Genomic DNA, 12,366 nt, shown 5'->3' on the forward strand with positions numbered 1-12,366 from the left:
AAATATTCGCTTTAAAAATTGTATATAGAGACTTTCAAAGATTTGCACAAATTCTCAAGATTTTTCAAGAATAGCAAATATTCAAGCTCATAGCACTTGTATATCTGCTATTCATTTATAGCCAAAGTATAACATAATGGTTAAAGAGGTTCAAATAAAAAAAAATTTAACCACTTAATGCGTTAAACACTCAATTATTTAGAAAAAATAACCCAGAGCTTTTTTTTATTTTTATTTTTTTCACCACCCCTCCCTCACCCCGAGTAGCTGAGTGAGCCTTGCGGACGGAGGGAGGCACAGGCGCAGAGGGAGGTTTAGGTCAGGGAGGAACTTGTTAAATTCTATTTATAAACTATAGTTCAGCAGCTAGTAGTGCACCGACCGCTGATGTTACGTTACGTGTGACTGTAATGGCTGCTGACAGGATTTCCGCGGCGCGGCGCTGGTTCCATGTTAGCGTTCGGCTAATGTGCAGCTTAAGCCCCGATATATACTTCATCGTACGGCGGGAGTCTCACACCCGAAAATAGCAGATCTACAAGTTCACAACGTGCCGTTTTCTGTGCCGTTTTTGGCGCGCGGAAACAGAACCTAAATTAGGCATTTGAGGTCTGATCTTAGCTGGAAAGTGTAAAAATGTGTGTGTGTGTGTGTGTGTGTGTGTGTGTGTGTGTGTGTGTGTGTGTGTGTGTGTGTGTGTGTGTGTGTGTGTGTGTGTGTGTGTGTGTGTGTGTGTGTGTGTGTGTGTGTGTGTGTGTGTGTGTGTGTGCGTGCGTGCGTGTGCGCGTGTGTGAGAGAGAGAGAAAAAGCGGGGTGGCTGCTTTCCTCCTCACACACATTTGTCTTCAGAGATTTGAGGAATTCACCGGGGCGAAATCTATTTCAGGTTCCTCCGGTTAGATAAGAAGTGAAAAACCTTGAAATGATCGCCGATGGAGATAGAGGGGCTTCGGGGTGTGATGTACTGTATATACCTGAAGGGTTGGGGGGGTGGAGGGGTGGGGAGGGGGTGACAGAGCAAGAGAGGGATGAGGCAGGGAAGAGGAAAAAAGCGACTTAGGAACGGGAGGCGACAGAGGGAGAGAGAGAGGATAGAGTAGAGAGGCGTGCGGACGGTGCGGTAGCGGATGAGGGATTGGGGTTTGGCGGAGGAGAGGTGGCGAAGGCAGAGGATGCAGTTGTGGAAGAAGTAGCCTACCACTTAAAGGGCAATTCCAGGCTAAACCATATTCCCCCCTTAATTTGTGGTTTGGTGGATTTCTGTTATTGTCGCCCCTCTTCATAGATCTCCCGAGTCGTCCCGACTGATGGGATTTTGGTTTAATTCCCATATTTGTATATTCCTTCTCCAGAAGACGTTTCCACCCACAGAGTAAAACCACAGTTTGTCAGAGTCAATGAATATCCCATATTGATTTGAAGACACAATAAAGGGAGACCACACCGGGGAATATGCGTTTTTTGATAAGTTATATTGAAAATATAGTCAGAGTTCAAAGTACTGTACAGCAAGTACAGTAGAGCATTTTTCACCCATCGTAGCTCTCTGAGTACAAGGCATAATCATTTCACATATATAGTTGAATGTGTACAGCATAAAATACATTAGTCACATTATGATTGGACAATTAAACATAACATGGATATCAGATGTTGTTGTGACTGAGTCTCGTGGACTCAGAAGCCAAGGATGTAGAATGTTTTGGCTTTTCATTATCCAGTGTCCTGGACACTTTGACATTTCGCTGGTCAATCTCTCTGTCCCTGGAGTGGGGCAGATTCTCGTCTCGTGCATTAGTTATCAGATCAAAACAAAATAACCTTGTCACTTGTAACACTGAAGTTGGTGTTTTAAATATAATAGATATTAAAATGGTTTTAACCCAACACCGACCCCATCTACACAGCGGAAATGCGGCTAAATATACACAGACAAAAGCGCAAACCTTTCCCGTTCCAAAGTTACTTTTTTCTTCATGAATCTTCTTTTTATAGTTCCAAGAGACGAATCGATGTGCTGTTAGATCCACCACTTGCATTAATCGATGAGCAGACGGCTGTGTTTACTTTCCACAGAGCTTAGGCGATTTCTGGTTAACTTACGCTTCTAGTGTAGTAAGCTTCTAGAATACCTTTAGTTACGTACCTACGTTATGTAGATGCGTAAGTTGCACTAAAAGCGTAGTAACCGGAAATCGCCTAAGCTCTGTGAAAAGTAAACACAGCGTGGTGGATCTAACAGCACGTTAATTTGTCTCTTAAAACTATAAAAAGATGATTCATGAAGAACAAAGTAACTTTGGAACGGGGAAAAAATGCGCTTTTGTCTTTGTATATTTAGCCGCATTTTCGCAGTGAGAAACCAAACCAGGTAGGAAGAATCATGTTAAAAGCAAATTAAGGGGGGAATATGGTTTAGCCTGGAATTGCCCTTTAAGCACTAGTACTACTTTTACTTTGTGTAAACCCTAACCCTAATACCACAATATGAAAATACTCTGTTACAAGTAAAAAAAATCTTGTGGTGAAAACTTTACTTTTGAGTAAAAGTGCAAAAGCATTGGCATCCAAATATACTTAAAGTATATTTAAATATACTATAAAGTAAAGTGACCTTTTTGAAATTAACGGTAGCCAAAGTATAATATATATGGCTTGATTGTGGTTATTGTATTGGGAATCTAAATGCAAATTAACTATTAACTAACGCTGTCAAATAATTGTAGTTGAGTAGGCCTAAAAAGTACAATATCTGCCTCAGAGATGTCGTGGAGTAGAATTATGTTATGTAACTTTTGTTTAGTGAATGTTATTATGTCCACACATACAATATAACTTCGGGTGGTTGTGACTGTATTTCTAGTAGATCCTGTGTCTAGGTTTGACACGACCTTTGACACAATCCTGTTTATGGTTTGACACAGATTTTTACCTGGTACAAAACATGGTATAAAAAAAATTCAGATAGGGGTCCGTGGCCAAATACATATCATTTCGGGGGTCCTTGGGGGCACGGACACATTACAATAACTACTGATTTAGAAGGCATTAAGTAGAATCGGCCTCATGTCTTAATGGGTGAAAAAAAAAAAAAAAAACAGGTGAAGAGTAAATGCACTTAAGTTCTACTTCCCAGTCCAGCGGAGCAGAGGATGGAGTAGAACAGAGAGAGGCGTGCGGGTGGGGATGAGGGATGGGCTTTGGCGGCGAGGTGGCGGAGCAGCGGAGGAAGACAGTGATGAAGTGTTGGGAGAGAGGAGGACTGGAGGAATAATGGATGAGGACAATAGAAGTGCATTAGAGCAGGAGGGGCGACGCGTGTCGAGTCTGTGTGCGTGATGGTGTGATGATGAGATGATGCCTCAGATTGTACATTATCTCTCTCTGCTTCTTTCATGTGGGGTCAGGGTGACGCAGAGATGACATGATCCAGTCTATTAACTCACCATCATGTGGGCTCACATCCAGTTCTGAGTTCTGAGTTTCTTAGTTCTTTCTTTCTTTCTTTCTTTCTTTCTTTCTTTCTTTCTTTCTTAGTGCAGGCCAGGGGGACCCGGCCCTTAGTTGAGAGAGAGAGATGAAGCGCGAGGCGTTGTGAGCTTGTAGATCGGCTATTTTTGGCTACAGTTCTCAGAATGGACACTAGGGTTCAAGTTGTAAATATAAAAAGGATTGGAAGATTTGGAGGACCCCCTATAGTAACTTTGAGGACCCCCTAGGGGTCCCGGACCCCCTGTTGAAGACCCCTGTCTTAGTAGGGATTGAACGATAGGGACATTTCATATCACGGTTATTGTGGCCGAAATAGTTGCGAATAATGATAATCAAAATATGTTTCAAACTCTCAAAATGCCACTTTTGTTAGCCCCCAGCATCCAAGTTCTGGGGGGAACATCAGCCAAAAACTGCAGATCTACAAACTCACAATGCGTTGAGAAATCCAGAGTGGTCCGAGTACAGAACCAAATAAGGTCCACTGTATGACGTTTTTTATCGTGATAAACAATAACGATTACCTCCCATCCCTATATCACATCCAGGTATGATTTATTTTATTTTATTTTATTTTTTTATTATTATTCCTGTGAGCTATCCGAATGTGGCTTTCCCTCAGTGTGCTTATCAAACATTTTCACGTGAAGGAATAAAAAAAAAAAACAGAAATAGCAGCTTTACGAGCACACGGATCGACGTGTAGATTTTCTATTTTGGAATATCTTTAGTATAAAAATAGGGTTAAAGTGATCGAATTGTTCATCATTTTGCTTGGGACCTCCTGGAAGGAGCCCACTCTGATCGCCAACTGTTTTACACAACCAAGCACTGCTACAGTATGCTCAGCCCTCGGTGCGTTTTAAAAATCCAAGCACGACCGGGCCATGAGTCTTGATGATGGCAGGCCGTGTCAGCCCCTCTAGAAGTTCTTCAAGATGCGTCATCAGCGCTTCAGGGATAAAACTCTAATTACAGCCGCGGCTGAACTACAGCTAATCAAAAAAAGGGCGAGAAGAAATTGCGAGAAAAACAAGACCTTGGATCATTTGTCTTGCCCTGCCTCTTTATCCTCGGCCCGGGTTCCCACACACACACACACACACACACACACACACACACACACACACACACACACACACACACACACACACACACACACACACACACACACAGCGGGCTCTCAATCTCTCACCTGTGGCCCCTGGAGAAGCCTGTCACAGAGAGTGGCCCTCACACGGGATAAAGTACCTGTCACCGCGACGTCTTTCTGCGAAATTCATAACGGAGGCGAAACGATGGAGGCGCTGAGGTCGCAGTGGCGTCGCTCTTTAAATTATTCATTCGCTGCTTCCTGTTGCGGCGCTTTGTTCCGCCGCCGCGCGGCAAGGGCAACCGTCAAGTTCTTCTTCCTCCTCCTCCTCCTCCTCGCCGAGGCACATTTGGGTCATGAAGTAAACAAACATCACTGAGAAATTGTCCTTTTGAGGAGTTCATTGATTGACTGTTTGTCCGAGGGGGCTGTGTTTATTGTTATGTTAATGGCTCGCACGCGTTGCGATGACATGCGTCACTCCCACTTCTTTCTCAATGTCGCACCTGCGTGACATTTCAAAATCACGCTTTCGCTGTCACTCGCTCACTGTTTGTTTATACTTTATTTTTATCCGCATAATTGACGGGCGTCCTGGCAGCTGCCCGTCCACAAACACTCCCAAGGGGGAGTGTCTCTCCTGAAGCCTGATTAATACTTTGTACAGTGGAGTCACTCGCCGAACTTAGACAATCTACAAGCTCACAAGACAATTTTCAAAACAGGGCTTAAATGAATCATGAGACAGGAACAGTCTTCTGATTACAGTACATGTATGGCATGGCGGGGGTAGTCAGGGAATTGATTTGAGTCTCTTATGTCTGCAACGTAAACAAAACTCCCGTCAATGTGTGTTGTTCCTTCTCGTCCTCTCTCTTTTAGGGATGTCATGGTTATTGTGACCAAAGAAATTGCGATTTACGATATTATCGCGATAATCAAAATATGTCCAACATCCCTTATCTTTGCCAAAAAATAGCAGATCTACAAGCTCACAACGTTCTCTTTTGGCAAAGAGATTTGGTGTGAAAAAAAGACTGTATCAAGTACGTTATTTCCAGGCCTGTTTTATTAATTATAGAGGGTTTAAATGGTACCGGATATGCAGCTTGGCAAATAAAAGGTGAATTGATCCCACTAGTGCATGATGGAGGATTATTTCACATCTAAATCTGTGTTTTTATCACAATTAGCCAGTAGCTATGCCCCTCCCAAAAAGCGTTTGTCCAATGCTAGCTTAGAATAACTTCCTGCTTGCCAAGGTTTGCCTTGGCAACAGCCTTGGCAAGCTGCCGGTTGCTAAGCTAGCATTGGACAAAAGCTTTTAGGGGAGGGGCATAGCTACTGGTTAATTGACCACAATAACGATTATCATGCCATCCCTACTCTCGTTTTCTCTCTAGGAGCAGCTGTCTGCGCTGGGCCTGAGCGACGCCTGGGCCCAGGAGACGGCGGACTTCTCGGGGGTGTCGGGGGCCAGTAAGAAGAAGCTCCACCTGGAGGCGGTGCTCCACTGGGCCTCCCTGGAGCTGGGCCCCGAGGCCGGGGAGGGAGCGGCCGGCCTGGAGGACGAGAGCCTGGTGGAGAGGCCCAAGCTGTTCTATGCCGACCACCCCTTCATCGTCCTGGTCCGGGACAACACCAGCGGGGCCCTGCTGCTGATGGGGGCCCTGGACCACGCCGAGGGGGAGGCCCTCCACGACGAGCTGTAGGACCCTATGGGAGGGGTCCTTGGCTGGGTGTTTCAGGGGCTAAAGGTGGTTGCACACTGCTGCGTTTTTCACTGCTGCGAGTGAATTTCGGAGCGCGTGAATAAAAAAATCAACCTCACGTTATGTGAGTCACGTTTGCACACTGCCACCCGTTTTGCGCACCACTCGGTCCCTTGCTCTCTCTATCTCTCTCTCTCTCCTTGCCCTGAAAAACGCATTTCGCAACGAAAAACGCAGCAGTGTGCAACCACCTTAACTCAGTGCTTCTCAAACATTTACATTTCAAGGTCTCCCCTTAACTCTGACAGTGTACGGTTCCATTTGTACACTGTTAGAGTTACAGACTTGTATGGGTCAATTTAGACCCCCATAAAGGACCCCACAAAGTCCCTGGAATCCACGTTGAGAACCATTGGGCTAACTGATTGATAGTTAGGAACCAAATGGACCCTTACTTACTGGTCTAACTTTGGGAGTGACTTTGGGAGTGTGTGTACAATTGGAACCAATTGCACCCGTAAGGGTCCATTTGGTTATGGGGGTCCGTGGCCTACGGCAAGTGGTCACAAACTTTTCAGGCCGCGACCCCCACACCAAAATAATCATATTTGAACTGGGGACCCCCCAACCCTAACAAGCACTTAGAATTGATGACCTTTATATTAACCTGATTCACACTGCAAGGTATTGTGAGCTTGTAATTTGTCTATTTTTTCTTTCTTTCTATTTTTACAATGTTTGCCTCTTTTTTATGTAATATTTGTCAATTTGGCCTATTTGGTATTAAAAAGATCTTAAAGGCCATTATATTGTAAATTTGGAATGTGCAGATACCCTATACACTTTTTCTGTATGTTTGTTTGTTTACTCTTGAGTGAAAAAACAATGTTTCACATTGAGCTAATCCTCTGGGGACCCCCAAAAACAATTTGGGGATCCCCCTGGTCCCCAAAGTCCCGACCCCCAGTTTGGGAACCACTGGCCTAAGGCTGCTAGTCCTTAAAATGTAAAAAGTTTGAGGACCACTGCTGTAGGCCAGCCTCCATCTCTCGTATACCTCCCTCTGCATTCTTGTGTTTTCTCTGTGGGTTGGCTGCCTCATGCGCTGTACTGTTACACCTCTCAAGGCATCAGAAGACACAGTGTTGGTACGCAGGCTGGGGGCGATGCCGTCCACCGTGACAATGACACGATGATGATCACATCACACCGTGGTCGGCATGTCATACGTGACACCCTGTCGTACCACACTCACCGGTACTCACTGGGCTCTACGTGTGCACGCACACACACACACACACAAACACACACACAATGGAAATATTGTATAAGACACTACCGTACTTGACATACTGTAGATACTGGCGATGCTAACATCGGATGACGTGGCATTGACAAGGGACACCGGTTTCTTCTGTTTCACTTCTCTCTCCCTCCCTCACGCGCAAGCACACACACACACACGCACGCACACACACACACGCACACAGCGGAAGAGTAGTCACTGGCGGACGAGTCAACATTGAACACACTGGCAAACAAGAGTGCACTGACGAACAGTAACTTGCTGACAAACAGAGTCTGTCAACACTTGGAACAGCAAGCGGCAAGGCATCTACAGTAATAACCAGCAGAATCTGTCCTATCAGAAAAACAACACGACAGCTTTGTGTGTGTGACTGTGCGTGAACAGTACCAGCTTTGTGTGTGCGTGTGTATATGTGTGTGTGTGTGTATTGCAATTAATCCCACACATTTAGTCGATAAGAAATTTGAATTTGTGTTACTTTGATATAAAAACAATAAAAAATCGAAATAAAACCCGACACCCCACTTGATTATTTAATTGCTCGCAGAAGTAATCGATAGAATAATCACTACGAAAATAATCGATTCTTGCAGCCCTAGTGTGTGTGTGCGACTGTGCGTGCGTGCACCTGTGTGTGCGCAAGTGATAGAGGTGACGGTTGGGACAGATCAAGGGTGCGTGGCTGGCCTCTGGCGGTCCAGATGAGCTGGCCGGGGTGCTCAACGGGGGTCCCCAGGGCCGTGTCTCGCGGAGACTGATCGCTGAGCCCAGTGCTTATTGATGGCCCTGCTTAATGCTAATGGCCCTAATGAGTCAGTACGCCTGTCAGCCACACAGAGGGGACGGGGGAACCTTTTAATCTCTTAATACCGCCAGGGATCAATGGGGGTCCTGGCCTGCGCCCGGGGGGGCCGTGTGGTCACGCAGCCCGTCATTCACGCACCGCCTCACCTTGACTTTTAGCGGAGCCCACCTTATGATCGCGGTGACACCGAGGGACAACTTTCATTGATTCTCGTTTGTTTATAGAGACGTTGCTATCGCCGTGTGGTGAGTGTGACACTAGGATAGTTAGTGCTAGGGTTTAACGCTACAATCTGTATAGGTTTTAATGTCTTTCCTTGTAGGGAGTTGTAGTTGCTATGATGTCCGTGCAACAGTAAAGACTGCGCTGCTTCTAGTGTCCGATGCGTTGTGCCGTCTGCTTCAAATGACTTCATTGACATTGTGCAACCTGACACAAGGGTTTAAATGGCTCAATGTAGTCGGTTGGCCACCCGTAAGTACTGGAGATGTACTACAGTAGTTAAATTGTATTTGTATTGTAACACATAATACAGATTGGTTTAAAGAATCACACACACACACACACACACACACACACACACACACACACTCAGACACACTCAGTCTAAGGCCCCAGGAGAAAGTGTGTCACTGCGAGTGGCCCTCACACAGGAGAAGGCACCGACACCAGGGTCTAAAAAGGGGAGCACACACTGGACGCGGGCGGCTGCGCAGCGCCGCATCGCGGTATCAACGCGCGTGAAGTGCCGCGCAATAACCCCAACTGGATGCGGTGCGCTGCCACACAGCATATCCATTTCCCCCGATGGGGAGAACCATGGGAGAACATGTTCACCGCGCGGCAACGCTGGAAAAATAGAACAGCGGCGTATCGGCGCGGCAGACCCGTGGCTGCGCGCGTCTGACGCCACCGGTGTGGGTTAGTTCACTGAAAATAATGGGGCCGTATGTTTTGACGCGCTGCTTCCGCCCCGCCTCCGCATCCGGTGTGAGTTCCCCTTTCATGTCTCAATGGAGGGCTGTAGGGAGACCTCCTCTAACCACTGCACATGTACCAGTCATATTGTATTAACCTACTCTATCATACACGTTGGTTAATATGTTTTATTCATTAAAATGACTACAGTTGAATATTGTCTTGGAAGTAATGAAATGATGAGCACCATGATTTCACCGGATAAGCACCCTCTCTCTCCCCCCCCCCCCCCCCCCCCAAAAAAAAAAAAAATCGATATCAATGAGTCATCCCATTCCTGCACTTTTAATATGCTAGCGTTGGTGGATTACTGCAGTTACAACTCTCTCCCCGTCCTGACAGCACTGATATAGGCACCGGGCACAGGGCTATTTCTTACTTCCACCCAGAACTAAATTGGCTGGCATTGGGCCTCGGGGGCCTGAGAAAGTAGATTTAGAGCTCTGATCCAGCGTTGGTTATTGAATTTTGACTGGCAGCAAATGGCAAGGCTCACCGGGGCGTGAAAAGTTTCCTTGCCTGACACCGTCCGCAACTTCCCCCGAAACTAACTTCCCAAAGGCTACCAAACAAGCTGTGTGTCTGTGCGTGTGTCTTTGTGTGTGTGTGTGTGTGTGTGTGTGTGTGTGTGTGTGTGTGTGTGTGTGTGTGTGTGTGTGTGTGTGTGTGTGTGTGTGTTGTCTGTCCCTTTCCTCTTTCACAGATGAATTATTGAGAAATAAAATGAAAGAAATGGAACAGAAAAGAAAGAAATAGTTTGCTGCCATTAATCTTAAAAAAGAATAAGTGTCTTTGCGTCTGGCTGCGATGTTTTATTGAAACGTTGGAGACTTTTCTCTCTAGTCTGACTGATTTCAAGGGGTGCTTTAGCACGCACGCACGCACGCACGCACACACACACACACACACACACACACACACACACACACACACACACACACACACACACACAGTTATTACTTCAAGAGGCTGGGGGCTGTCTGGAGCACCAAACAGAAAGAGGAAGGATGTGCTGAATTTTCTCGCCGGGTAAAAAAGTGTAAATGTGTGTGCCATGGTACATCTGTCCCGTTGAGGGGGTATTTACACTTAGTTACGGTCCAGTGTTCCGTGCTGAAAACAGCCGATCTACAAGCTCAAAACGCGTCACCAGCGTGAGGCGTTTTGAGCTTGTTGATCTGCTGTTTTGGGTTTGCACGACACCGGGCCATAACTAAGCACGAATCGGGGCCGTTGTGGTTCTTTGTAATGTGGTGCCTGGAGACGAGTGGCTGCCCCGGCTAATGCACCACATTCCTCCAGTCTGTTACGGTAAAGAACCCATGCTCAGGGTGTCACACCAAATTAAAGAACCCATGCTCAGGGGTGTCGCACCAAATTCTGAGCCCTGGGTACCAGGATTCACTCACATTTTGTGCTTTAACTATTGAAGAATAGCAGATATACAAGCTCACCGCGCGGCACCGAGTGCCGTGCTGCGAGCTTGTAGATCAGCTATTTTTGAAAAATCTTGAAAATCAGATTTTTTCTTTTTTTTTTGGGAAAAAACTATATTTCTGTCAGTGGTGCTCAAATATTTTCATGTGAATTAAGGCTAGGGAACCCCCAGAAGCAAAATTTGAGTTACAAATGTTACAATGTTAAAAATAAGTTAAAAGTACCTTATATTCAAAGATTTGCACACATTTTCACGACTTTTCAAAAATAGCAGATCTACAAGCTCGCAGCGTGGCACTCTGTGCCGCGCTGTGAGCTTGTATATCTGCTATTTATCAATGGGGCTGTTAAGTATGGCATCATTTTAATAAATAAATAAATCTTTTTACTATTTTTACTATTTACACATTTTTGTTCTCTTTGTTGTTGAAAGGAAAGTGTTAGAATTACACTTTAGTCGTTATTTTTGTCTCGGATCTGTTGAAATAGCGAGGGACAGAAAATGCTCTGGGAGCAGAGTTCTCCTCTGCCTACAAAATGATGTCACGGCTTAAAAGCCCCATAGCTAAAGTATAAAATAATTAAGGGCCCTCCACCTTGGGCCCTAGTAGCTCAGTCCCACGCTTTTCGCTCAGTCCCACTTGTGACGCCCCTGCTGCCTCATTGCTAATTCAGTCCTCTTCCACTCTGTCTACTTGGCAACTGTGCGCGTGCGTGCGCGTATGTTGGCTCTTGTGTGCCTGTGTGCGAGCACTGCATGAAATGTGAGTGTATGTTTCTTTCTGAGTAAGAAAAGAAACATATTTTCGGTTGAGAATGTGTCGTTTTTCTTTTGTTATCGAAGTATAAATGGCTGCCCACCATCTTGCAGCTCGCACTTTAGAAAGTCTCTATGATGCAATGTTGCGCCAGTCATTTGGGGGGGGGGGGGGGGTGTCGGCCTTAGCTTGCTTGGTGCATTGGTTGTGAAACTTTTTTGTGCCATATGGACCCCCAAATTGATATATATTCGGCCGCGGACCCCCATTTGAAAATGTTTTGTGCCAGGGACCCAGAAGAGAATATTTATGTTATAACTAAAAAAAAACTCAAAAATAGCAGATGTACAAACTTTAGAAGTTGTGAGCTTGTGGTCTGTTCTGTGATCTGTTATACTTTTGCATATTCAACATATAAATGGAAGTGGTTAGATGATTCTGATGCATTGCTGGAATTGAATTCTCGCTGTGGGATTATAAGAGTTCTAACTTTTGTTTCCTTCCTTTTCTATCTAACAGTGATGCGGTTGTGAAGGGTGCTATAGGGCAGTGGTTCTCAACCTTTTCAGGCCACGACCCCCAAAATAATCATATTTTAACTGGGGACCCCCCACCCTGACGAGCACTAGGAGTTGAGGCATTACATTTTGTATAACACCGTTTTATTGTGAAAATAGCAAATCTACATGCTCACAACGTCTCGCGTTGCAAGGCGTTGTGAGCATGTAGATCTGCAATTTTCACAATTTCTGCCTCTAATATTTGTCAATTTGGCAAATGTT

The 12,366-nt window shown here is 45.5% G+C and overlaps 1 protein-coding gene across 1 annotated transcript in view; it reads left to right on the forward strand.

Moving 5' to 3' along the window:
• The window catches only part of serpinh2 (serine (or cysteine) peptidase inhibitor, clade H, member 2), a gene marked incomplete at both ends in the record, with an annotated part of 153,035 nt that extends 146,738 nt beyond the window's left edge, over positions 1 to 6,297 (forward strand). Inside the window, one exon of the mRNA XM_080741499.1 lies at positions 5,989 to 6,297. Coding sequence (XP_080597625.1) covers positions 5,989 to 6,297 — 309 coding nt within the window. The remainder of the gene's footprint in view (positions 1 to 5,988) is intronic.
• Between the last annotated feature and the right edge of the window lie 6,069 nt (positions 6,298 to 12,366).

The sequence above is a fragment of the Nannobrachium achirus genome, assembly GCF_963921795.1.
Source record: "Nannobrachium achirus genome assembly, chromosome: 14".
NCBI lineage: Eukaryota > Metazoa > Chordata > Actinopteri > Myctophiformes > Myctophidae > Nannobrachium > Nannobrachium achirus.